At 38.6% G+C, this 27,224-nt stretch overlaps 1 protein-coding gene and 1 pseudogene across 1 annotated transcript; one reads left to right on the top strand and one right to left on the bottom strand.

The window, feature by feature from the left end:
- The first annotated feature begins 1,704 nt into the window (after positions 1-1,704).
- Positions 1,705-4,959, top strand: LOC149024064 (cation/H(+) antiporter 15 pseudogene; annotated as a pseudogene).
- A 7,281-nt stretch (positions 4,960-12,240) lies between these two features.
- LOC149024063 (uncharacterized) lies at positions 12,241-13,514 on the bottom strand. The gene has a single exon (XM_089142879.1). It carries the CDS (start codon positions 13,347-13,349, stop codon positions 12,831-12,833), a length of 519 nt encoding a protein of 172 aa, XP_088999005.1. The 5' UTR covers positions 13,350-13,514; the 3' UTR covers positions 12,241-12,830.
- Positions 13,515-27,224: the final 13,710 nt, after the last annotated feature.

Genomic DNA, 27,224 nt, shown 5'->3' with positions numbered 1-27,224 from the left:
AATTCACCCATTTGCTACAAAACCCCAACCTACATAGGATAACATAGATAAAAGGCCACTCAAGTCTATCATAGGCCTTCTTCATATCAAGTTTAAGTGCCATTAAACTCTTTTTACCTTTCTTTTTGTGCCTAATGTGATGAAAGAGCTCATAAGCAACAAAAATGTTATCTGGAGATAAATCTTTCGGGACAAAAGTAGATTGGTTTGGGGAGATGATACCTAAAAGAGACTCCTTCAATCTATTAGGACATATCTTTGAGATGATCTTTATCACCACTCCACAAAGGATTATGGGCATGATTGCTCAAGAAGTTCCGGACCTTGATTCTTTGGGATTAGGCAAATGAAGGTTCTATTGATTTTTGGAGGCAGAGAGCCGGAGATGAAGAAATTCTGCACCAACTTGCAAACTTCCTCCTTAGTTATGTCCCAATATTTTTGATGAAAGGAGGGGAAACCATTGGTACCTAGAGATTTGAGAGGGCCCATAGAGTTGAGGGCGCTCAAAATTTCTTCTTCATCTGGACACTTGCATAAAGCTTCATTAATATCATCAAACACCACTGGTTCCACTAAGGGCAAAAATTTGTTGTAGGCCACATTATCGATTCCTTAGAATGTAAGAGCTTCCCCAAAATGAGAGAGAAGGAGAGCTTCCACTCTGAGTCTGAGTTGGTCCATCTTCCATCAGCCTTCTTCAACTTGATGATCCTATTGAAGTGTCTCCTTTGGAGAGTAGATGCATGAAAAAATTTGGAGTTCTTGTCTCCACATCGGATCCAATCAAGCCTAGACTTTTGGATGCCAAAGCATTTCTTCCCTGAGCAATTCCTCATCTAGCCTTTTAATAATTCAGATTCCTCTTCTTGATCAAAGCTGTTATTCGGCCTATTTTCCATTTTTTTCAAAGCTTTCCTAAAGTTTTCCTCCTTCCAGGTGATGGGAATTCCTTCCTCTCAGACAATGTGGTGTGCCCATGAATTAGAGATAATTCTCTTGCAGTCGGCATGAGTGCTCCGTACAACTTCAAACCTAGAGGGGGCCTGAGGTCCTTCCCTTTGTAGTATCGATCACAATGGGATTATGATCAAAATAAAAGGCAAGCCGCACAATGCATACAGCATCCTCAAACATAATCCGCCAATTAACATTGATAAGGGATCTATCCAATTTGATACGAATATTCCCTCAGTAACGCTGATTGTCCACTTAGTGTATTTATATTAGTCATTATTACTTAATAAAATTTTAATGACTTTCCATGGATAGATAATATTCAAGAAATTAATAATAATAATAATAATAATAGTTTAAAAAAAAAAAAAACTGGTTTAATTGATCACTGATAATTAGTTGACCTTCCGATCATTCCTCTCATCCATTAACCATCAGGTTTGTTTATCAAACAAAAGCTGTAACATTTGCAGGGAACGGACGTACTGACATGTAGCTATCCTTATTTACATATCAGATAACCAGATGGTTCTGTTTTCGGAAAGGCAACAACCAGATGCAAATCCTAACCTCTCTGGCATCGAAAAACAAAAAGTGAAAAAAAAATAAAAAAATTCTAATGAATTATCTCTCTTTCTCTCTCTCTACTGCTCTTCTTCCTTCCTCAATGATATAAGCACTTAATCTGCATGCGGCATATAGGGTACATTTCATTCTATTGCTCCTCAAGATCAATCCAAAGGGAGAATGGCTGCAGGTAGTCATGTGAATTCGAAGTTGCTGCGGATCAATGCAGCTATTAAATTAGGACCAGAAGATGATTTTGGGATGCTATGCATCAGACAAAAAAGGCTTCTCTGTAAAGGAATCTTCAATGGCGACAACCCTTTCAGATTTGTTGCTCCTGTCTTCCTAGCTCAGCTTGCTCTCGGTTCCTTCCTCACAAGTGCGTGCCAATTCCTTCTTAGACCTTTGGGCCAAGCAGATATTGTTGGTCAGATTCTGGTGAGCTATTAATCAACCATTAATAAATTTTCATTTGATGACATGACTTTGATATCACCGGTTAGGTTAACACTGGGATGGCTAGAACAGGAACGAATTTGTCAATCCTATCAAATCTGAACAATGCGTCTTGCCAACCTAGATGATTACATTGGACCCATACATAAACATAATTGACTTCCTTTACCCCCCCCCCCCCCAAAAAAAAAAAAAAAATCATTTAATTTCTGTTGCTTGCTTGCTTTATTTCAAGTATTTCAAGTTTGGTGGGTATAATTGCAGGGTGGTATAATTGCAGGGCCCTCGGTTCTTGGGCAGAGCAAGGAATATATGGATGTCATATTTCCAAGAAAGAGCATGAATTTAATGGAGACAGTGTCTTTGTTTTCGTGCATGATGTTCTTGTTTCTGGTTGGTATAAGAATGGATGTGGATGTTATGAAGAGATCTGGGAACAAGGAATGGGCGATTGGTATCTTAACCTTCCTTCTTCCAATGCTAGTAAGCATCCCAAGTGGTTTCATCCTCTATCGCTACACCCAGCAACGATCCCATTTGGAATCTCATGGAGATATCATTGATGGTGAACTCCCATTTGTTGCAATTTTAACCTCTATGACTTCCTTTCATGTCATCTCTTGTATCCTCCATGACCTGAAGCTCCTCAATTCTGAGATTGGGCGTGTAGCTGCTTCAGCTTCTATGATAAGTGGTATGCTCAGTTGGTTCACTCTAACAATGGCTTTCACAATCAAACAATCACTCAAATCTGGGTTGGGTTTGATTCCTTGCTTTGGCATTGTTGCTTCCATGGTGGCTACATGCTTCATTATGATCTATGCTATAAAACCACTGTTGGTATGGATGATTAACCAGACCCCAGAAGGCAAACCCATCAAGGAAAGCTTTGTCATTGGTGTCCTCCTGGTGTTCCTCTTAAGTTGCTTCTTGGGTCAATTGGTTGGTCAGCATCCCTTCTTCCTCCCAATGGCTCTAGGGTTAATCATACCAGATGGGCCTCCTTTGGGATCTACAGTGGTGGACAGGATTGATTGCTTTGTGTCATATGTATTGCTGCCGCTCTATTTTATTATCAATGGTGGAGAGGTTAATGTATCAGGCCTGACTGGCTTCACTTGGTGGATTATTGCGACTTTGACACTGATTGCTACTTTGGGCAAGTTCGTAGGGACTTTGCTGCCTTGCCTCTACTTCCAGATGCCTTTCATGGAGTCTGTCTCGCTTGCACTCATCTTATGCTCTGTTGGCCTTGTCGATTTATTGTCTTATACTCGCTCACTGCAACTTGGGGTACTGCACTTTCCAATTGGGTTATGCAACAAAATTGTTTTATTTCAGATGATTTTTAGTTTATGAAAACTTCTGCTTTAAGAAGAAACAGTTTTGATACAACAACTACTTGCTATTGTATCTATTTCTCGTAAGAAAAGTTGGGTAGGTTTAAGTGAGAGTTTAGAAAAGTGTGATTCTGAAATTTAACACTGTAAACATAGGAACTTTATAGTATTCTTTGTTTCCAGAAACAAGTTTTATCATCCACCTAAAAATGTGTTTCTACTTACAGAAACAACGAAAATTGTTTCTGACGTTTCTGAAAGTATATACACTTGGTGGTTATCAAACGGGTCTTAAATAAATTAATCTTGAATAATGTTGTTTTGAATCTAATGGTTTTATCTGAAAATGTTGCAGTACATAACCAGTTCATCTTTCAGCATTTTGTGCATGATGGCACCAATCATCACTGGCGTAGTCTCATCTGCAGTGAAGTATCTCTATGATCCATCAAGGAGGTTTGAATGTTCCAGGAGAAGGACTATCATGCACAATCATTCAGAGCTTCGAATTCTTGTCTGCATCAACAATGAAGAAAATGTGCCAACCGTCCTCAACCTTCTTGAAGCCTCAAACCCTACTAGAGAGAGCCCTTTGGGTGTATATGTCCTCCACCTGTTCGAGCTGGTTGGTCGAGCATCACCACTTCTTGTAGCCCATGAAAACACTCGAAACAACATCAAAGGGTTCACTCAAGCCAACGATCGACCAAACCCAACTCAAAGAATCATCAATGCCTTCAAGATCTTCGAAAACAACAACCAAGGAATTGTGTTTGTTCAATTCTACACCTGCATAGCTCCCCATTCTACCATGAACCATGACATCTGCACTGTCTCTCTTGATAAGTATACTTCCCTTGTCATACTTCCTTTTCACAAATTCTGGTCTAGTGAAGGAGTAATGGTGGAATCTGCTGGTCTTAGAAACGTTAACAAAAGGATTCTCTCCAAATCTCCATGCTCAGTTGCCATTCTTGTTGATCTTGGAACTTTTGGAAGACCAAGATCGATCCATGAAAACTGGACCTTTTATCGTGTGGGAGTGATCTTCCTTGGTGGGCCTGATGATCGTGAAGCATTGGCTTATGCCATTCGTATGTCTTCTCATCCCAATGTCAAACTCACAGTGCTTAGACTTGTTGAAGCAGGTCATGAACTTGGCATGACGCAATCTGTTACTCATCCTATCGAAAGAAAGTTGGATAATGATCTAATCAATGAGTTTCGGATCAGAATTGCTCATGTGGGTGTCAGCGCTAGCCGCATTTCTTACATGGAAGAACCTATTGAAGATGGGTTAGACACATGCAATGTGATTAAATCAATCGATGACTCTTATGATCTGATATTAACAGGGAGAAGACATCACAGCTTTTCAAACTTCTTCAGAGGAATTCACGACAGAATGAGGTACCCAGAGCTCGGACGCATTGCTGACATGCTAACTGAAAATATTTATAAAAGCACTGTCTCTATGTTGGTAGTGCAACAACATAGTTTTGATTCGGGACAATCAGAGAACAGCGAAGCAGCATGTTTGGTTCTAGATGTTTCATGCAGCAGCAGAACTAATGTTAGCTGTGGCAGCAATGGCAGCAGGAGAAATAATTTATCAGAAGATGTAAAGAGAGAACAGTAAAAACTTCTTCTAGGATATACAAACAGATCTTGTATACTTTCTGGTAATGAACAGATGAAGTGGAATGCTTGATGTATAGAACCTTTGATAATCTTTGAAAGACGACTGAGTACTCGAATGGGTTTTAAAACCCCAGGTCAATCCTAGCTATAGTACTTTAGTTTAGCTTAGCCCAAGCCTGCCCAAGCCTACCTAACCCTATCCCAGGGTCTGAAGATCGACTCCAGATCCTCTCAACCCAATTTTTCTCTCTCACAAGGTGGTCATTGGATTTAGATTTTCTCTACTTGGGTGCACGGTGCACCTAGCTTTTCCCTCTCATAGTTCATCTGACGCAGACCACTTGGGTGGAAATTAATGATCTTAGAGTCTAGACGCCTTGACACAGGTGGGCTGTAAGAAAGAAAATTAGATGGACCGTGAAAGGCTTGGATAGTGAGAGGGGAAAGCTGGATGCATTGTGCACCCGAATGGAGAGGATCTAGATGCTTTAACATAGGTGGATTGTGAGAGAAAAATTTAGTCAACCGTGTGAGTGGGTGGAGAAGATCTATGTCATCGCGGATCTCAGCCTAAAGACCAACCTGAATTGCCCTATATACTCAACCCAGGCTCATCTGGATTGACCCTGATCAGGCGAATTGGGCTAGACGAGGCAAAACCATCATTTGACCATTCCTATTTGGCCCTAGATAATCATATTCAATATGTTTGTGGAAGTTCCTCAAATTAAGGTATGTACAACTTGCATCACTAGTGATTTTCATCTTAAACGGGTAATTCATGAGTCATTTTACATGCTCGATCAGTTTAAATTGCTCTTTGAATTTTCTGTGTATAATACCTAAGTTGTCTAATACCTTATGGTAGCGTTTTCAAGTCTCCTTACTGGAAAGAGAATTGTGTCTAGTACCAAATGCATGGTATCATTAACCCTATTTTCCCTGGATGTTTACCAACTTTGCCACTTAGTGTTCATTTGACCAGTTCTCATCTCTCTCTCTCATGCATTTAGGTAGTATGGCCTTTACATCATATTAGCTAATCAAGGCAGGTGATCATTCATATTCTCTTCTTTATACAAGTCATTGATAAATTAGTATTTGTGTGAATTTAAAAAACAAAAAAGGTTGAACTAACTGCCATGCATGTCTTTTACAATTTTAACTTCATACAATTTAATAGTAGATTGATTCACATGATGTTTCTTGTATTTTAGGTTAGGTTTAAAATATTCCAAAATACAATATGATATTAGTTTGATACATATCCATATTGGATACAAACGGTATGATACATATAATAATACTTCTCTCCCTCTTTTTTCTAAAGAGTATGCATTGAATTTATTAAAACATATGGACCCATATAACAGAGTGAGGTCCATATCCACTATATGCCTATGTTTCTCTCAACCATACCATTATGGGCTAAAATGTAACACTCCATAGTACCAATCCCATCAAGTGATAATATCAAATGAAGTGGAGTATCAACAACAGTTTTAGAAGTAGGAAATGGCAGTTCATGAGCTTTGCCTAACTGACATGCATCAAAAACATTAACAGTCAGCTTAGAAGAGTCCATATATAATCTAAAATTGTTTGCAATCCGATTTACAATCGAATATGAAGCCTGACCAAGCTGTTTATGCCATAGGTCTGGTGTAATCCTAATAGCAGAATAAGCCAAAACAAAATCCTTAGAAGACATAGCAGGAACGACAAGAACAACCTCAGGAACACGTAAATGATAAGAGTCCATCCTTAAAGGGGTCTGGTTAGCAAAATACTCCCTGAGCATCGATTCTTAAACATAGAAACACTTCACATGAAATTCAAAGAAAATAGAATCATCACAAGCAACTTGACTAATAGATAACAAATTATGTTTCACACCATCAACATGAAGAATATTCTGAAGTTGAAATAAACGATCAGAACCAGTAAATTTGCTGGAACCAATATGAGATATAAACAAACTTGACCTGCTATCAATGTGCACACCAGCATGCTAAGGAACTATAGCTTGTGAAGCACCAAGATCAGTAGTCACATGATGTAAGGCTTCAGTATTAGGATACCATGCCTGATAGAGAATTGAAGAACCACCAACAGCATTTGGCATTGCAGCAGCAACCAAACCAAGAGCTTGAGAGTTGGCAAAATGAGCAACAGGAGGAGTGCTAGATTGCAAATAACAAAGTATAGCAGAGTGCCTAGACCTGTTACAGATTTGACAAGGTTTCCTGTGATTTTTAGTGTTACGAGGAGAAGAAGAACGAGCACCACCACGACCAGACTGTCTATTATAGCCCCTAAAACTACCACGAACAACATAGGATTTCTGTAAATACTAGCATTTCTTCCATGAACACCAGTAGAACGAACACTTCTATCATGAACACAACATCAAGGCCCCTTGTGCAACTTGAGCATTGACATTAGTTATATTAAGTAACGCAATAGACAGTTGAACTTCGTCATTAAGAACAAGACCATGTAATTCGGTCAAAGAAACAAATTCTAAACGAGTAGTCACAGAAGTAAAATAAGGAGAGTGCTAATGCAACCTAGAGTGGGGTGAAAAAGTTGCAAGTAGTGGATTAGTCTAATTTTTTAATTAATCGCGCATACAAGATTAAATAGGTAAATTTAAATATAATGAAATCAAACTTAAGCAAATTTACAAAACACCACAAACCATAACACAAGGATTTTATAATGGTTCGACTTTCCAAGTCTACGATTACTTCTTTTTACCCTCAAGAGAGATTCTCACTAGTGGTTCTCTTTTAATAAGGTAGATAGATAATCAAACCTTTATAATTTGTGTTATGGGGCAAGAGAACCCTTACAATCTTGTTCAAAGAGAAGAGCACCCTAGCAAACTTTGATTGCGAGCAAAAGCACCCTAATAATCGTTGTTCATGGGCAAGAGCACCCAAACACCAATTCTAATTTACCTAGACTAGAATTGAAAGCACAAAGACAATATTTGGTAAGATATTACCTAACAAATGGTGTGACACTTTATCCCTTGTGTGTGACTAATGCAATGAGAGAGATTGCTCAAGTTAAATGTATGCACCACAAAGAAATTCCCCCAAAGCTTTCTATCACCACAGCCTTGCTTCCATGAGCTTGCTTATCTTCCTTAGAATGTACCTCAAGAGATGGGTATGGGTTAATTAGAGGCAAAAATACAAGTTGGTCTCCAAGAATTTGAGAGCTTGAGAGTGAGTATAGTGTGTGTGATTAATGTGCAAGGTACAAGCTCTCAAATGGGGTGAGTTAGGCTTATATAGATGGTCTTCAAGTGTCTTAATCCAACCCCCAACAAATAGATTTTAATAGTCATATTCTATCTCAAACGGTGTGCTATTCCAAACAGACGGTGCATCGGTAGGGAATATAGCATCAGGAAAATAGTCATTGGACTTGCTCAGACGGTGCACTATTGGGTTCAGACAGTGCGCTGGTCAAGGAGACGGTGCCCCATTCATCTGGACGAATTGCTCTATTTTAGCTTTTGTGATGCACCTTAGTTCTTAGGGTGTTCCGTTGGGTTTCTACTGGTGCACCATTATCAAACAGTGCATCGTTCCATTCAGGCAGTGCATTGTCTAGACCAACATATGGATTTGAAGGGTTTTTTGTCCTCCTAGCCAACTGTAAGTCCACGCATACGCTCCCAACATGTCCTAGGTCATTCTGATGCAGATGATTTCATTATTTAAATGCAACTACGAGTATGAATGTGCACAAGGTATGTCCTACAGCCTTAGTGTACCAAATCTTCATCTTGAGCTTGATTTGATATTCGTTCTTGCTTTTGAGTCTTCTATGGACTCCTATCTCAACTTAACTTAGTTTCCATATCCATTCTTCACTTGGGCTTGAACATATCCTTTTGAGTTAGGCTTGTCTCATTGCATTTTGGCATACACAACTCAAAACATACATTAATACCTTGTGTTTGTCACAATCAAAACCAATGAAGTTTGAAGTGGCATTGATGTGGCAATGCTGAGATGGCATTTCCTTAACAAAGAGTATTCATCCCCAAGCCCTCCAAGAATGAACAACACCAAATCCTCAGAAACTGGACAAGAGGCCATGGCTAATTCATTAACAATCCCTTTGACTCAAAGAAGAAAGGCAGACATACCCTTTGACTCGAAGAAGAAAGATAGACATAGAATCAGAACCTCTTCTAAGAGAATGTAAAGACGTATAAAGTTGCAGAATTTTAGCTTGAGAAGGAGAGGCAAAAGAAGAAGCTAAAGAACTCCACACTTTGCTACAAGAGGTGTCTAAACCAACCACATGAGCATGAACATCCTTAGTCAATGAGCTCAAAAGCCAACTGAAGACTGTTTGATCCTTCTACTACCAAGTAACATATTCTAGATTTGGAATTGGAGTATAAGTAGAAAGAGAAATGACACTCTCTGGAGGACATGGTACAATACCATCAACAAAGTCTACGAGTCCAGAACTCTTTAACCAAGGGAGGAATTGAGAACACCAGACTAAATAGCTTACCTGGATACAATCTTTACTTGGGGTGCTTCAAGTTGGTCATAGTAGTGCTTTAGTGTTGTGGTGTGATAATATTAGAGCGGTCTATCTTTAAGTCACTCCTATTTTTCATGCTCATACGTCAAGATAGATTTTTATTTCTTTCGGGATAAAGTTGCTAGAAGGGATCTCCGCCTTACTAGATATTCTTACCAAACCTTTGTCTTCATCTTGGTTTCGTCTCTTATGTCCAAAACTCTTTTACCTATTCTAGACCCTTGAGTTTGTACCCAAGGGGGTGGGAATGTTAAGGAGGTTACATAGTTTCTTTTGTATGCTCATATAGGTAATTTAATGTATTTTTTATGTTTGATTTACTATAAATAAAGAAATTGTGAATTGTTGGGGTTCACCGATTACATTTCATTAACAGAAACAATACTTGACACAAGATGATACGTCTTTCAAAATCATTTGATCGATACGAGACTCAATGATGATGCTTCAAACCCTTGATTTTTAGGCCTTTGATACATAATTCTACCATCACTTAAATTATTTTTTCCCCCTAGGTCTAAGATATATGATTGTGTATTTCTAGCGTATCAAACATAGTTTGTGTGTCATTGTTAATTTGTAAAGTTGATCTTGACTTTAAAATTAAGAAACACTAAAACAAGAAATTGGTCAAAGCTCACCAATCCGGATACATGTGACATCTTTTCCAAGCATAACTTGACATTTAAGATCTACTTACCCTTACGTTGGAGTCAACATAATCTTTTACCCGCAAAAGAGAAACATCATTTTATGGATCCTACACCCTATTCTAGGTGGCTGTTCCCTTTTCTCTCGAATAGCCCTACCCTAACGTTTCTTTCACTATACATACAAGAGAGGAGCCAACCTCTGAATACTAACAAGGTGGGCCCTTCTCTTGAATGCATGATAATAAGAGGTCATGATAGAATTATCATCTACGCTCGAGGATAGAAGAACTTAATTGGAAGAACTTATAAACTTGTCTCTCCCATGTGCCCTTTTTTGATGTAGGTCTGTATAACCTCAAGATAGAAATACCTGTTGAACCTATCGCCTCCATCCTAGTGGATGGGATACCAATGCAACTCAAGAACCGAGAAAGAAAAGGGGGAACGGATGGCATAGTAAGGATAGTGTAGAAGGAACAAAGGTAGGTCTGTCTCCAGAACGTAGTGATGGAATTGGGACTTGGTAGCAGCAATTTTTTTTGTCCTTATAACTGTAGACATATGCACAAGGCTCTATGCTTAAAACTAGATAGAAGTCCATGATGAGATCTACATCTTGCAATGAAACATGCCAGCCCATCATCATCTGCTATGCTATAACTGGTTTTGATTTCTCCCATTTTTAACATCCTCAAGCACATGAACTACTTATATGCAAATATTTTCTTTAATATTTTTTAAGTTAAAATTTATCTTAAGAGCTAGCAAGGCCCCCTGGGGAAGGAAGGTGTGAACTTGTTGTTGGGACTTGGGGAGTGGAGTTTGCACAGAAAATCCATGTGAAGACGAGTTCTTCAACATAAGTTAATCAATTTGCCAGCTTTCAGGCATGTCTTTCTCATAACTTGAAGATCATAAAATATGTTGCAATTGGGTTTCTGGGTTTGCCCCACTTCTCCTTCTCTGGGGTTCTGGGTTTGCCCCTCTGTCTCTCTCATATTTAATTTTGACTCAACCCTTTGGGGGATTTGGGTGTACTATAAGTAGTACTTATTCTATGAAAGTTCAACTTCAATTCAAAGCAACTGCTACACAGTATTAACTGCAAGAAGAAGTCATTTAATGGTTGTTAAGTTGCAATTTGATTAATAGTTGAAGTTAATTAGTCCACCCTATATGGATCATGAACTGTTCTAAGTCAAAATCATTATATCTATCTGTCTATATAGTGAATTTCAGCCCTTCGTAGGCATTTTCTCTCCACTCTGTTAAAATATAACCCTGGGAAATCTTATGCAAAGTCAACTTCACTAGATATGGTTTAATGGGTTCAACATGGAAGTTTAAAACTATAGTGAATTTTTTTAACGGAATTTCATTAGATGAAAAAAAATTCCTGTACAAAACAAAAATTTTTATCTACAAAAATCTCTGGAGGAAAGAAGACCAAAGCCTGAAATAGTTGAGCTTTAAAACTCTCAAAGCAATAAAATTACCTAACCTATATGCTGTCTATAGAAAATTCAAAATCTACACAGCATTTCAAGATCTCCTCTATAATCAACTTGAACATATAGATGAGATGAGATCCTTAGCTTAAATTCAGCTGAGTCAAGAATGCCGTGTCGGCGAGGTTTGAGGATTTTTTACTTTGGTTTTGGCCGAGTTTCAATATCTTTTTAGGTGATTATAAAAGATTTTCATTACAAATTTTTTCATTATGTAATAAAACATCTTCGGTGCGCTTCATGGACATAAGTATTTATGTGAACCACATCAAATCTTTGTATCATAAATAAAGTCATAATTAAACACTTCAACCATTAGATTGGCATAGTATCTACCCATATCCCAATCTAACTGCTGAATTGTTGATTCTACATCATGCACGACCGTGTATAATAATTAATGACTCAACCCAAAAAATATCTTTTAAGACTTGATTATTATATTATGAGAATAATGAAGAAGCTTGAGCTTTCATAATGATGGAATTTTAGTGCCGCATAAGGTTTAAATTAGGCTAGCTGGCTGGCTGAGTTAGGTTACTGTAGCAGATGGTAGAGTCGTTGAACCCACACTTATAATACTAAATTATGATTAATTAATGGCATGAAACCAATCATTTCATGAAAGAATTATTAAACACATGCAATGAGTAATCTAAGGAAATTAATTTGTCTTGAGATGATAAGATGCCCATTAATTTTCTCATTAGATTCTTGAACTGCTCCCTAGTCCACATTGGGATTGGAAATTATTGGATTAAAACAAGGAAGTTTAATTTGAAAGAGGATTAAGTAATTGATACCCAACAAGTTACAAGTTGGTTTCTGTAAAATACAATCTCAAGATGATCCAGAATTCAATTTCTGATCTGCTCCCCTCTTACATCCTGTGTAAAATTATACAAGAAACAGGGGAGGGAAGGAAAGAAGAAGAAAAAAGTACAATCTTTGTTTATCCACAAACCAATGATGATAGAGAAATAAGAACAGAACAAAATGTGCTCCACAACTCTGCAAATTTTGAATCATGAAGTATTTGCTCTTCCTTTCTCCCTCTCTTTTGTTGTTGCTGTTTGGACTTTTGGGATGTTGGTTGTTGGAGTTGTAATTCTGTATTTAGCTCTGAGATGTTATGAGTCTTCTGAGATGCTCTGGAGGTGTGGTCTCCAAATTGATACTCGCCCACCACGGCGATGATCTCTCCGGGAGGATTTCTTCTCTGAGAGGATATCAGTGAGGTATCGATCACAATCTTTTGGGCCACAACCTGAATTTGAGGTTGTGGGTGTGATGGCAGTGGTGATAGGTTTGATCTGTTTTGCGGGTTTTTTCGAAGAAATGGACTGATTGGAGAGATGGGTTTTGTTCTTCTTCTTCTTGTCAGCAGGGAGAGAAGAAGAAGGAATCAAGAAGTAGATATTACCTCTCTTGAGATCAGATTCAGGGGAGAGAATGAGAATTCTACGAACAACACCTCCCTGAGAAGATGGTTTGCTAAGAATATGGTTTGGATTCTCTTTGAGAACCTCACCAGCAGAGATTGGACGAGTGATCTCTTCTACATGCCCATTTAAATGAACGATCCGAATCACATCCAGAGCTCCGCAAGGAAGAACACACGCCAAGCAACACCTCAAACTGTTCCCCATCTATATATTCCAAATTGATCAAAATCTCTTCCTCTGCTTCTGCTGCTGCTTCTTATCTCTTCTCAATTTTTATGGGTTTTGCAGGTGAGAGAGAGAGAGAGAGAGAGGGAAAGGAGAAATGGGAAGGGAAGATTAGAGAGGGAGAGACGAGAGTGGAGAAGGAAGAGAGGGTACCTGTTTATATAGGGAGATTGTACTTTGTAGCTATTCCTGTACGGTTCTTATACAAATCAAATCAATAAATTAAAAAGAAAAATGTAGTGTTTGGGAGTCGTGTGGCTATGTATGCTTCTATTGATGGAAATAACCAATTATGACCTTGGCTTGCTATTGGCTATTTTTTTTTGTTATCTTCAATTTAACTCTAGCTTCTGAAGAACTTTAACAATGGCTTAAACCCTAAGCTCACCTAAATTGGCTCTTAAGTGAGACAGTAGCACACGAGTTTGGAATATCTGCATGTGTAAATGGGCGAATCTACACTTGCAATAGATCTATCTACCTGTCTTACTTTTATCATTTACACAGAGAGGAGGGCCGTATTTGTGAAAATAACAAAATTACTCTAAGGTTGCATTTGAAGTGTGTATTCACCTTTAGGGACATGGAGATAGATCTACACTCATTATTGTGTTAGCCTCATGGTTTGAGACTTAACACCAGAATTTGGAGTCGAAATTCTCTACCCACATGAAGAGAAAAAAAAATTACAATTCATATCTTCTCTCTTTTCCTTAAAGGATTTTGTGTAAACTTGTCAATTTCCTTTTCATGTGGGTGGAGCATTTAGACGGTGAAATTTGCTTAGGTGAATAATTGATTTGAAAAAGAAACAATACTTAGAAGTAACGATTATTGTTGATTTTTACTTGGTTTCATATTTTGGCATGGTTTTCTTTTTTTTAAGTAAATAAATGATGTAGAATTAATACAACTTACATTAGACAAAAGGATTCTAAAGTTTAATGAGTAAAAAATTTCTAACATAGTAATATTTGTTTATTTTGTTTTTCTATAACCCTTTCATTTCATTTTTTTTTTTTGGGTAGACCTTTCACTTCATTTTCACTCCTTAATCAAGGTCTTCATGTATATTAAAATTTTGGAAATCGTCCACCTTAGCCATGTATGTAAGACCGGAGCAAATATATTATATCAATATTCTTTTTTGTTATAGTCTTATGGATCAAATCAATGAGTTGAATCAGATCATTTGGACTAAGAGGAGGGTTCAAATTTGGCCCAAGCTGATTCAACTTCTCAGACTAAGTACTTCTAGGAAGAAATTTCATCAGAGAAGTTGTATAGCAAAGACCATGTGGTGACACACAGTTGTCCCGATGCGACTTTTCGGCAAGGGGATAAGAAATCCGGCGTGTCCATTATCCAAACGTCAATCACAGCATTTAATTCTGCATTGAATGCACTGAGAGTCATTAAAGGCTCATTGCTGGCAATGAAGCTTTTCATTTGTCCCAAGCTTGCCTTGAGCCTTGCATCTGTACTTTTTTGCTCCCTCAACTGCGGGCTAGTGTCATGTCAGTATCAATTTGAGACTAACCACTTGACTTATCAATAAGATTTTCCACTGACGTAAAGATCACACGGCTTAACTTGTTGCGCAAGCCTTTCCTAGAAGCCATCTCCACCCTCCATTCAAACATTAGAGGATCGAAGGGTTGTTAGGCGTCCTTATCCACCAAAGGTATGGACCAGCTACATATATAATCTCATTATGCACGAGTAACAAAGGCAGTGGTGAGATACTCCAACAATTATTCTTCTGCATTAACTCCTGAAGAACATTCTCTTCTTCATTCTCTTGAGCATTTATTCTTCAAGGGGAGTCTTTGGTTTTCTTACCTGAACTAACTTAATCATTTGAGGTGGCTTCCCATCCCCAGAGGCAGCCCACTCTCACTATTGTTTTAGTCTCAGGAACCACACCCAGATCAGGAGCAAACCAAGGAGTCCCAAGCATATTTTCATCACAGCACTTTTACTACACTCTTTTTGGAGGAAGTCTTACAACATCCAATTCTTTATTTATTTTATTTATTTTCTTCCTTTGTCATCAGTAAACTAGTTAAAAAGATTTTGGGACTATAGGCCGAGGGGATAGAAAGACGGGAAGAAAAGTGTAGAGAAATAAAACTTCGAATTCAATATCTCCTTAGATTTACTATCTCTATAAAAGAAGGCTGATATTAACCATATGATTAAGGTTCATCAATAGACACCTCATAATACGAGGTCAAGAGTTCAAATATTTTTTAATTTGAATATTTAGTTGATGTGTACGTAAGCCGACTCAAACGAACCTTAGTTCCAAAATGTTATTCGTCAATTGATGTCAGAAATTTTAAGATTGAATTAATATGAAAAACTTCCAGAGAGGACAAATCATTGAACCCATTGGTTGAAGCAAAGAAATATACATTATAAAGGGGCTAGTGGTTTTCATTAATTTGGCTAACTATATAATTTATTCTTCTTATCTTGATAGTTTGGTTGTAACTTTTATAAAATATATATAAGTTATTTCCAATTAATGATTAATACAAGTCTTATGTCCTAATCTATGCGTTGGACTTTGGGGTCCAAAGGACTAGAAAGGAATTGAGACAATACTTTCCAAGGTGACCAAGTCTCAAGTGCCCCACACCACCTCACGAGTCACCGCCAAGAAAGGCGTGGATACATTACATATTAGAGTATTTTGAAAGGAGCACATTTAATAATTAGAATTGCACAAGGAGCTCAAATAAATTATGTATTCTTCCTCCAATTAGTGATTAGGTACGGACTACAAATTTAGAGAGAGAGGTCACATTCTTAAATTATTTCTGAATAAGTCCAAACAGTCCAGCTGTTTTCTTGTATTCATGCAAGGTGGCTCTCCTCCCTGTGTTTCTTTGATTTTACTTTAATACCCTCCTTCCACTAAACTTTATTAGTTTGGGTGGACCATGTGGGTTGTTGGGTGGACCATGGGTGGATGGACAATGGACTTATCCCATGATTCACACATCATTCAAATTATGATGATAATCAATCTTATCAAAATTTTGTTAGGGTTTAGGGTTTAAGAGAATTCTTACTTAGAGTACTATACCTTGAGTATTTAGTTTGGAGTTCTCAGATCGTTTTTTCTAATTAATATTTATAGACTATTCTAGGGTTTATGACTAATGCATTCGTCCATAAGGTCCACTATACTACTAGATTGTAATGAATCTAATGGATTATATTAGACTTAAATTGAGTATATCTTTAAGTACATCAATGATTTTTATGAGAATGAAAAGAAAATCTCTCCCATAAAAATCTAAAGAAAAACACACTGGAGATTAATCTCTCAAGAGTACTCAAATAGAAGCTATACACTCTTACCTAGGAACCTTGAGTTAGAAAACCTGAAAAATCCACCTTTGCTTTTAAAAAAGTTGATCTCAATCAATACGACGAGTACAAGCACTAACTAGCTCCTATTTGATTGTTTTACTTTTATATATGCACAGAGATATAGTACCCATGCTTCAAACCATGACATATTGGCCACAACAAATTGAATTATGGAAAGCATGGATGAAAATGCAGGTCTTTTTTCTTGGGTAATGAGTAAACTTGTCTATTGAAACGTGCTCAATGCACAGAGTCTCAATTACATAAGTCGGAGATTCAAAGAGTGGAGGGAGGCCAAATTATCTTACGCGTTGAAGACAAAGCTTTCCTGATAAGAGAAACAGCTACTTCATTCGCCTCTCTTGAAATAAAGGAAAAGTTTTCTGGTTGAAAAATAAACGAAAACTTGCAATCCAAAAAAACTTATCCTTCGAAAAAACAAAATGGTCATGTGGGTCATGGGGTTAAATAAATACTAATCAATGGACCGGCGGGATGGCAAACATGTAAATAGAGTGGGACCGGATGGACAGAATGGTAAAAAGGGGAGTGGGTGGGGGGACCCACGATGTGTTCTTGGAGGGAGCGTGGGTGATGCGAATGGGATATGGTTAGAAGAGAAGCGTTCCAGCTTCCAGGCGCACGTTAGGGTGAAGCTTCGTCGAGCGTGGGTTTCTGGCACCGACCACAGCGGAGGATAGCACGGGGCTCTCTCTCTCCTCAGATTATTTTTTAAAATCCCATCAAACACACAAAACAAAACTCCCAGATTCTTAAGTAAAGTTTGAATCTATTCTCGTATTGGTTAACGTGAGTTGGCCACACCAATGCCAAGGTGGATCGCCAGAAAAAAACCCATCAGAGAATCCACCACCCTAACTCTCTCAGCCTCTGAGCAAGCAGAGGATTACAGATTTTTAAACCTATTTCATTAAGGCTAATTAATTATTCATTCTCTTTAATAATAAAAAATATAGTAATATATACTCAGAGTCCAGATCCTCTCCTGTCTGTCGTAGGTGGAAGATAGATTACACTGAGTCCGGATCACCTCCCTATCGGGGGAGGTACCATCTGCACTATTGATGATTTTTCACCACACATATTACCTAGTCCACGTCTAAAACTGAGATAATCCAGATGCGACTACATTACTTTTACGTCTCTCTCCCTCTATCGTACAAACTTAGAACTCTTGACATGATAAATTAAATGTGAACCCTCTTCTTCTTCCTACATATATGGTGAAGAAATGTAAGATGTCATCTTTACCCTTCTTACGTGGGAACTTAACTTTCTCTGACTTTTAACACATACGGTTGTCCTTTTCACCCTATATTTTGTACTTAAACCCACCACCCCTGAAACAATAATTAAGGAGTTTAATGTGGTATTAATAATATTAAATCAGTCTTAAGTTGGTCAGTTAAATTTTGGGTATTGGGCCATTGTCAAAAATGGTCCAATTGTTACTTTATCAAGGGTGGGTGCTTGCGTGGCACCTACTTCCGCTGGACCAAAATGAGAATATATGCTTTGAGATCATGATTCGCGGATTATTTCTTGGGACCAATTCCAGCAGATTGTTATTCGATCTGCATCAATGTTGTGACAAGGACTGAGTCGATCCCGATTCCTTGTGTTTGAGATGTTGATCAGATGAAAGTGATTTTTTTTTTTGGGGGGGGGGGTGTTGTTGTCGTTGTTGTTCTCCCCAAATAAGGTTAGATGATGCCAAGTTGATATGAAGCAAAGATTCTTACCAGAGATGAGCAGCTGAATAATTCTTTAATGGCATGTTTGTTTGGATTTTGATATCTAAGTGGGTACGGAACAGAGAATACACATGCTCTGGTTCAATCACCCACCCTATCTTCTATCTCACATTCAATATCTCAATAAAAATGGGATCACAATGGATTATGTTTGTTTAATTTATATTTGGTGGTAGCATCCAGACAAAATGATGCCTCACCTATTACATTTTAATGAAACTGCCCAGGAAAAAGCTAGACAAGCAAGGATTAGAGGAACCCACCTCTTTCCTAAAAAAAATAAAAATAATAAATAAATAAATAATAATAAAGCATTTAAAAAAAGATTCTCACTTGGTTTTAGTGGCTTACAAATTGGCTTTTAATAGGTTGATATGATATATATTTTAGAAGAACATTTATAAAATTCGACATCTTAAACATAAGAACCCTGCTAAACCCGATTGATACAAATTTTCGTTACTTGAAGCGAGTTTTATCAAACACTTTTATAAGTGTTTCTACTTCCACAAACACCCAAAACTATTTCAGTGTTTTTCAAAGTAGAAACACTTGATAGATTATCAAATGGATTCTATACTAAGATCTTGATGACGAAATACTGATTCATAAATCAATAATTCCACAGCAAAAAGCTAACCCAGACTAGGAACACCATGAAATGGTTAATGGAAGCTCCATAAAACAGGGAGACACCAGAGGTTGAAAATCTTCTCCTGTGTCTCACTACTTTTTCCAGATACTGTGTTTATATCTTGACAATCATGATTGAATTACTTTGATTACAAAACATAATTAGCCCCATTACCAACCATACTTTTCTTCTTCCAGGTTCCACTAATCCGGTAGGACATTAATTTGATGCTCCTGCATTAATAGCTTCCACCCTTTGAGCACTCTTGACACCCTGTCATCTCTCAAGCTAGAAGCAGGAACCCAGCAAAGCATATGATCATCCATTCATTCTGTAAGTTTTGGCCTACGAATATAATAAGGAGAAAATTTTATAACACTGAAATACCCTTACCATTATATAGCCAGAAAAAGATTAATGAGGATATCTATGTAATTTCACTCAAGGCCCTCCCACATCAACCATGGTAGAGAATGGTTTTGCTTCTCCACTCTACAAGACAACTGAAGATATAAATGGACATTCAAAAATCTGTATGAAATCAAGGTTCATATCCAGAAGAATGAATGAATAGTATTTGGGAAACCCATTTTCAGAAACAGTAATTGAATTCAAATGCAGATAGTACCATTTTTGGGTTCTTTCTTATCCCACCCTTTATGTCTCTGCAACAAAAGTCCTACCTTACTGATTTGAGAAGGCTTTCTATCTTGTAATCAACAGAACTGTATTAAAATTAAGTTCTTGGAGACACAGATCTATATATGGCCTTGGAAATGCAAATGAACCGAGAGATCTTGGCTGAGCCAAACCGATACTTATTGACCGGGCCAGTTTTAACAGGTGTGGTTCTCACTTCTCTAAAAAGGAGACTAGCAATTTATGGGGGTTTGCTTAGACATTAAAATGTATTAACCATCTAGCATCATAAAAGTGAACCTTCTAGCCTACAAAAATCTGTATTGATTGTGGTTCATCCTGATAAGTGCAGGTAATTTTTGAAGAGTATCATGGAAATAGAACTTTTTGGTTTGATCTTAACAAATCTTCAAATGGAACATGATATTGATTACAAAAAGTGAAAGAAACAAAAAAGGATAGAATGTTCCCGATCTGCGGCAGATCTCAAAGTATTCAAATCATATAAGGTTCGGTTGTTCAAATGCAGAGGAATCCTCCACCCCCTCCAAGTTCCAACATGCTTCCTGCCAATAAGATAACATTAGTATTTTGATCTTACGAGATCATGAAGATTTTTTCCCTCAGGAATTTTAAGTGTACTCAAAGAAGAGACCAGGGAGTTGTTGAGATGCAGCATTATTCAAAGGGGAATGGTTGAATTTGCATTCTTTAATTCTTTTACTAAAGAAACCAGGTATGATCTCCCGCATATCATATCCTCTATTAAGAAACGCTTCTTCCACAGCTATTCTCAACGACAATGCGTCTTGTTTAATAATCCTATCAGTTGGGTATAGTCGCTCAACAAGCTTAGCAAACTCTTGGTAAAGATTGGGAGCGACGAGAGTTGTTAGGGCTGCCATGGAATCAATTTGTACAAGGCCACCTGACATCTTTTCATTAAATCTGAACTACGACGACTCAGAGACGACTCAAAGTCGACATGAACAACACAAAGCCTATGACGACTGTAGACCTATATGGACTGAAATCCTTTCGGATTTTTGTCCGCTCCAGTTGTAAGACAAATGTGGGTTTAACAAGCTTCCCTCTTCTTCCGTTTCTCTCTGTTCAGGCTGCCACTGTTCTTCCTCTTCTCCTTTTTCTTCTTTTTCTTCTTCTTCTTTTCCTTTTCTTGGGTCAATGGCCAGAAGGACGTCTGTCTGGGCTAGACGGATAATCCGTCTGGTCCTCTATGATTAGATGGACGTTTGTCTAGTCCGTTTTGACCACATGCGTTTGGGTTCCAAGGTTCGATGGGGTGGGGTCCAACTAAGGCTAGACGAACTTCCGTTTCGTACGACACAAAGGAAAACAAAGGAAAAAATCATTTTCCCCCAAAAATGAACCCAAAACACCAATACAAGACATGATTCATGATCTCAATATCCCACATGAAAAACTTCACAAAAAGACCAACAAACATAATAAAAAAATTTTACGATTAACAGTTTACACAAATTATTATGATCCTCCCATTTGGATCCCAATGGATCAAATCAACGAAATTTAGTTCCTTAATGATTTAGAGTTTCAATTCAACCATAGATTCTCCCATTGAATTCAATCAAAATGCAATTGATCGATTATAGTTTTGCAGGGAAAGCTTTGATACCAATTGTTAGAACTTATAGGGTTTTCCTCAAAACCCTAAACAATAATAAAACCATGCAAGAACTATAATGAGATATAATATATTATAAAATATTATCCATACTTTACACCAAACGTATATTGAAGAAGATTGATGCAAACCTTGAATGCCAAATCTGTAGAATGACAAAATGAATCAGATTGCGAATCAACGGAGACGACAAAAATGTCTTGAATCCTGGCATCAGGTGGAAAAAAGCCGAAAACCTGATTGTTAGCACCCTGGGTTGGTAGATTCAAACCCTTGTATTTGTGAAACCCAGCCCTAACCTGACCCTGACCTTGACCCGGTAACCCGGTTGTTTTTAGGTCTGAAGACCCAGAGTAAAGGAAGAAGCCAACTATGGGCCATCTCAGTAGAAGACATGGTGTTTGACTCTGAACCCATGGATGTTGATGATGGAGTTCCATACTTGAAAGTCTGTGCAGATCTGGAAAGGAAGCTGCAGCTTGAAGAAGATGAGATTAGTTGAAGGACTTGGAGTATTATCTTACTTGGTTTGAAGGTATTTCTTTACACTTGACATGTCACTTGATGTGTGTGCAAAAGCCCATAAGGTTTAGAGCCCATTTGATCCTTCAATTCCCTATCTTGGCCTTACTGTCTGCCTTGGTCGAGTCCTTGGTCAAGTGGACCACTCGACCAAGCACTCGACCAAAGGAGTGTGAAATCCGAGAATTTGTAATTTTAGGGTTTTTTACTTTTATTTAAACCCTACTTCGTGTTTCTTTGTTACGGCTGCCTCCTAAACACTTTGTGAACTTGAGAACACCTGTCCGAAACTCTCTCTGGTGATTTCGAAGACTCCTCTACATATCTGAAGCCTCTCATCGCGGTTCTGACAATTCAAGGTTAGTAATCGCTTCAACATTGCGAAATTCTTTTCTTCGATTTTGTTCTTGATTGAGATCAGGAAGAAGATGTTGCATTCTTGCAACCATCTATTCCATGATCTCATTCTATTCTTTGAGATCTATGATCATCGCCATGATCTCAACCCTAGCCAAATAAATTTCTTGAAACCCTAACCCTTGCTTGATTTCTGGAAAACTTTGGTGATCTCCCATGTGAGGGAAACCTCATGGGTAATGTTTATGTTATTCTACACTAGAATTTCTGTGATTTTCTTATTATGTTCTTGATTGCAATCATTCCCTTTCATCCTGTGATCATAACCTTTCCTAGGGAGCCATAAAGGTTGAAACCCTAATTTCTTGGGTTAAATCAAGAACCCAATTTTTACCATGATTTGATGTTTTTACCTTCCCATATGATTCTAATACATCCTAGGAAGTTCCCTTTCGAATTTCGGATCAATCCGACTTCAAACGAGGAAATTATGGCCAAAGCAGTCTGTACAATTCCGTACTGACTTGCTTGGTCAACTGCTTGGTCGACTAGGCCAGTCTACCAAGCACTCGACCAAAGGAGTCAGTAGCTTCGTTTTTCGCCCGATTTGATTCGTTTGCTCTCTGATCTTTTAGGTATCTTTCCTAATGTTGTATCTATGGTTATTAGGAGTTTATTTACTAGGTTTGGAGTTGCTCTCTTTGATCTTCGGATTATCTTCGGCGATAATCAAGGTAAGGACAGTTATTTCATAATGATATAGATCGTATACTCTCTGGTTTCTACCTTATGAAACTATGAGTTTGTTCACTGTTCTTGTACTTTATACCTCTGATGTACTACTGTAAGTATAGTAGCACTTGTTTATGTATTCTTTTCATTATTCAAGCATATGAGATGTTTATTACTGCTTGATCGGATTATGCTTTTACATTCTCTTTTATATGATGAAGTGTTGACTGTGTATGTCATGATTAATCTGAGAATGTATTTGACTAGGTATGGTTTGGGATTGGGAAGTGTCCTTAATTTTGACGCTTCTGTCCTTGGACATCGGAGGGAATAGTATGGGATGTTCTCCGAAGATGCCCATCGACGCTTTCCTGAATCATTGGTTGTCATACCTAGGGCTGTCTAGCAGTGTTTGGCTAGGATGTCCCTGTTATATTAGACCCAAATTAGAAGGGTATTGAGACCGAACGACCCGTGGTAATAGTGTGATTCACGGACGCTCAAGACCGGTAACCAACCCGTGAGAGGACGGGAATCATATTGTGGGGGCCATTTATTGGAGGGTTGCATATGGCTAGACTTGGGCTCATGGGCGCTCAAGACTGGTGAAATGATCCGTGAGGGGACGTGAGAGCTTCCCGTTTACCATATGCGGATAACCAATATGGTAGATGAGTTCGTAGTCCGAGACTATTAGGACTCTAGTGGAAAGGATACCGGAAAGGATCTCCCGGGGCGAAGAATGGAGGTATCTGGACCTGAGTTGATGTAACTAAGTAGATGACTTGCATTGGACTAGGCTTTACCCTGACATGCGCCGGTACTTATACCAAATGGTTATGTGAGAGAGTGTTGACTTAACCCCCTGCCATGGTTTGTCCCGAGGGATGCCGGACCCACTACCAACAGGAGCCGTATGCGTGACCTACCCAAAGAAATACGGTGTTATGACTTAAAGCATGTCTGCCAATAGAGACTAGCATACATAGAGTTTAGAGGCATACATACATTATTTGTTTCATACTGCATTGCATCTTGTTATGTTCTGATATATGTTATCTATGCTGTTGTGAGTTAACTTGCCTTACTGAGTTTCTTTCGAAACTCATTCCTTTTTGTACAATCTTTTGTTAGACTATTCTATAGGTACTGATTACTATGACGGACAGTACGATGAAGCGCAAGCCGATGAAGCGTACTACACGCAAGGTGTTGGCGACAATCAAAATTACTCTGATGATCCCTCAAGTGATCAAGTTGCTTACTACGATTAGAGGCAACGTGGAGTTGGAGCATCTATGTTGGACTGACGAAGTCCACTATTTTGAAGATGTTATTTATAAAATAGAAGACTTTTAAGTTTAGTTTATCTTCTTATTTCTTTTGTTTCGGTTGTTATTCCTTTAGACTTATGCTACATTCCGCCTGTATCGTGGAGTGAGTTTCCGCCTCACTCTACTTCTTTTGATATCTTCGGATATCTGGTATCATTTTCCGCACTCTGATTATATTGTTTATTCATTTCTTGACTTTAAATCTCTTGTTTATAATATTTAAACCATGATTATTTATTGTTTATGATTATGTTATTGTATATGTGGGAGGATGATTTCCTCGATACTTGATCTTCAGGGCTGTGGATCACACTCTCGGGTATGCTAGTTAGGGTACCGGCCGGGGGGATGTGACAGAGTGGTATCAGAGCCTAAAGTTCAAGGAAATCCTAACCACAGAAAACAGTAACAGAACATTCCTGAGTCATAGATCTAGAAGTGACTCATCTACTCTTAGAAATGAATAATAGAACACTTGGATTAGAAACTTGTATAATGAAGCATAACTGAATACTTCTGAATAATGTACAATAATTATATTTGAACAACTGTCATGTAATGCAATAAAAGAAAAGTTTATAACACACAATAATAAAGTGAAACAAAAAGAACTTCATTAACTTTAAGAAAAGTTTACATCTGAAAAGCATAAAGGAAAATCCTAAGTACAATCTATCTAGGTGATCTCCTCTGATCTCTGTATGCTCTGAAGTCCTCGGCCATTTGAGTAACCTGATGCTCTATCCTATCTTGCTGTGACTCCATCCTCTCATACATTTGCTGTTGTCTGACCTCCATCCTCTCTAGCATGGAAATCATAAATCTCATCTGGGCACCTAAATCAAAAGTCTCTAGAACTGAATGTGAAGGGCCTCCTATCTCGAAGTGTGGTGAACTGGGAATCTCATGATACTCAGGATCAGCCTTATGCATCTTTGTATCCTCTGCTTGATCATCAGAATCTGAACTAGCATCACCCTCATCTGCTGGAGCCTCCACCTCATCCTCATTCTCATCTGTATCCTCCTCACCATCTGGACCCGGGGATCTCACAGTCTGAGTGAGCCTCATCTGCCTGATTGTCCTAGTCCCAATGGCATATCCCAGTGAACTAGTAAGCTCCACTGTATCCTCCAAACTAACCCCGAAGTGTTAGAAGATCAATATCAGTAATCTCCCGAAGCAAAGGTTCCTCATACCAGGACGTGCCACTAGATCTATCATGACCTGCTGGATGATGTAGGACACGTTTATCTGAAAGCCTGTGTAGATGCAGTAGATGACTATGGCCTCCATCACAGAAACCCGATTGTGATGTCTGGCCTTCGGTATGATGTTTCGGCCGACGATGAGACCGATGATCCTAGCTGAAGCTGTCATCTGTCCACTGTACCTCGGAAGGTAGCACTCTGTGTCATCCCAGATAGTGGCACATATCTCATGAAGCTCGTATGGCATCAAGAATCGGTCTATCTCTCCCCCGACAGGTATCCATAAGCACTGTCGTGGATAGTGTGGTACATGGAGAATGTGTGTCAGATCTCTAGTGGAGAAGCGGATCTCTGTCTCTCTGACCCTGCTCTCGAGTATAAGTCTTAAAGGACGACCATGCCCTCTGGCCTCCTCGATGGACGTGATGTTGTTGAAGAACAACCTCACTAGCTCAGGATAGACGGGCAAGTCTGCTGTGAAGAGATGAGTCCATGACTGAGTGTCGAATCATTGTTGGATCCAGATGACCCGAAGCTCTCGCAAGTGAAGAAGCCGTTCATTTGGGATAGACAAAAAATCCGTCTGGTCCTCTGTGATTAGACAGACGTCCGTTTGGTCCGTTTTGACCACATGGGTTGGGGTTCTGGGGTTCGAAGAGGTGGGGTTCAATTGAGGTCAGACGGACTTCCGTTTCGTACGACTAGAAATAAATTGATTTCTTCAAAAAACGAATAAATAACACTCACACAGGACATGATTCATAATCTCAATATCCCACATGAAAAACTTCATTAAAAAACCAACAAACATAATTGTTAATGACTAAAATGGTCATTCTATATCCCCGGTTTGAACCGGCGGTTGCACGATCCGACCAGGTTCGCAACCTAACAAGGTCCGGCCAGGCGGTTCATGGTAGGACCGACCACACTAATAAGTCCATCCGAATAGCAGTATGAGATGGCCTCATGAAGGTAGACTCCTACCACCCAATAACTGGAGAAGAGAGTTAGTTAGGTAAAAGGACTCTTCTAAAGAGTTACTCTCCTATAACAACTCATATCAGGGTTATTCTGAATATAACTCCATCACCATACACTATATAAAGACCTCTGGTAAACACTAAGAGGTAGGTATTCATATTTCGTGTGATCAATTACTTGAATTCTCTATTGAGTAGTTAAGATAATATTATTGGTACTGACTTGTTCGTCGGAGACGTACCTCGACCCCCCAAGGTCGAGCTCGTATCTTGCAGGTTCGTGACAGGGAAGGGCGAGCGAGATTCCGTATCAACAATTGGCGCCGTCTGTGGGAAACACATCAAAAAGTCATGGTGCGATCAAAGGTGAAGGTCGTAAATCAGAAGGAGGTAGAGGATGACGCTTCGAAGGGAATTCCTCTGCCTGAAAAATTGGTAATTCCCGATCAGGTGGAGATAAATACCGATCAAGGGGAGAAAAACCCCGAACACCCGAATCATGGAGCATTAGCAAATCAAGTTGAGACACTCCAAAGGGAACAAACAAAGCTTCGGGAGGAAATATCCTCCTTGAATGAACTACTTAGGATGGCCGTGGATCATATAATTGCCCCTAA

The sequence above is a fragment of the Hakea prostrata genome, chromosome 2 (assembly GCF_041222555.1).
Source record: "Hakea prostrata isolate BN-2017 chromosome 2, UWA_Hpros_2, whole genome shotgun sequence".
Taxonomy (NCBI): Eukaryota; Viridiplantae; Streptophyta; class Magnoliopsida; order Proteales; family Proteaceae; genus Hakea; species Hakea prostrata.
Note: the sequence above shows the minus strand (reverse complement) of the source record. Positions and strands in the feature narration are given on the sequence as shown.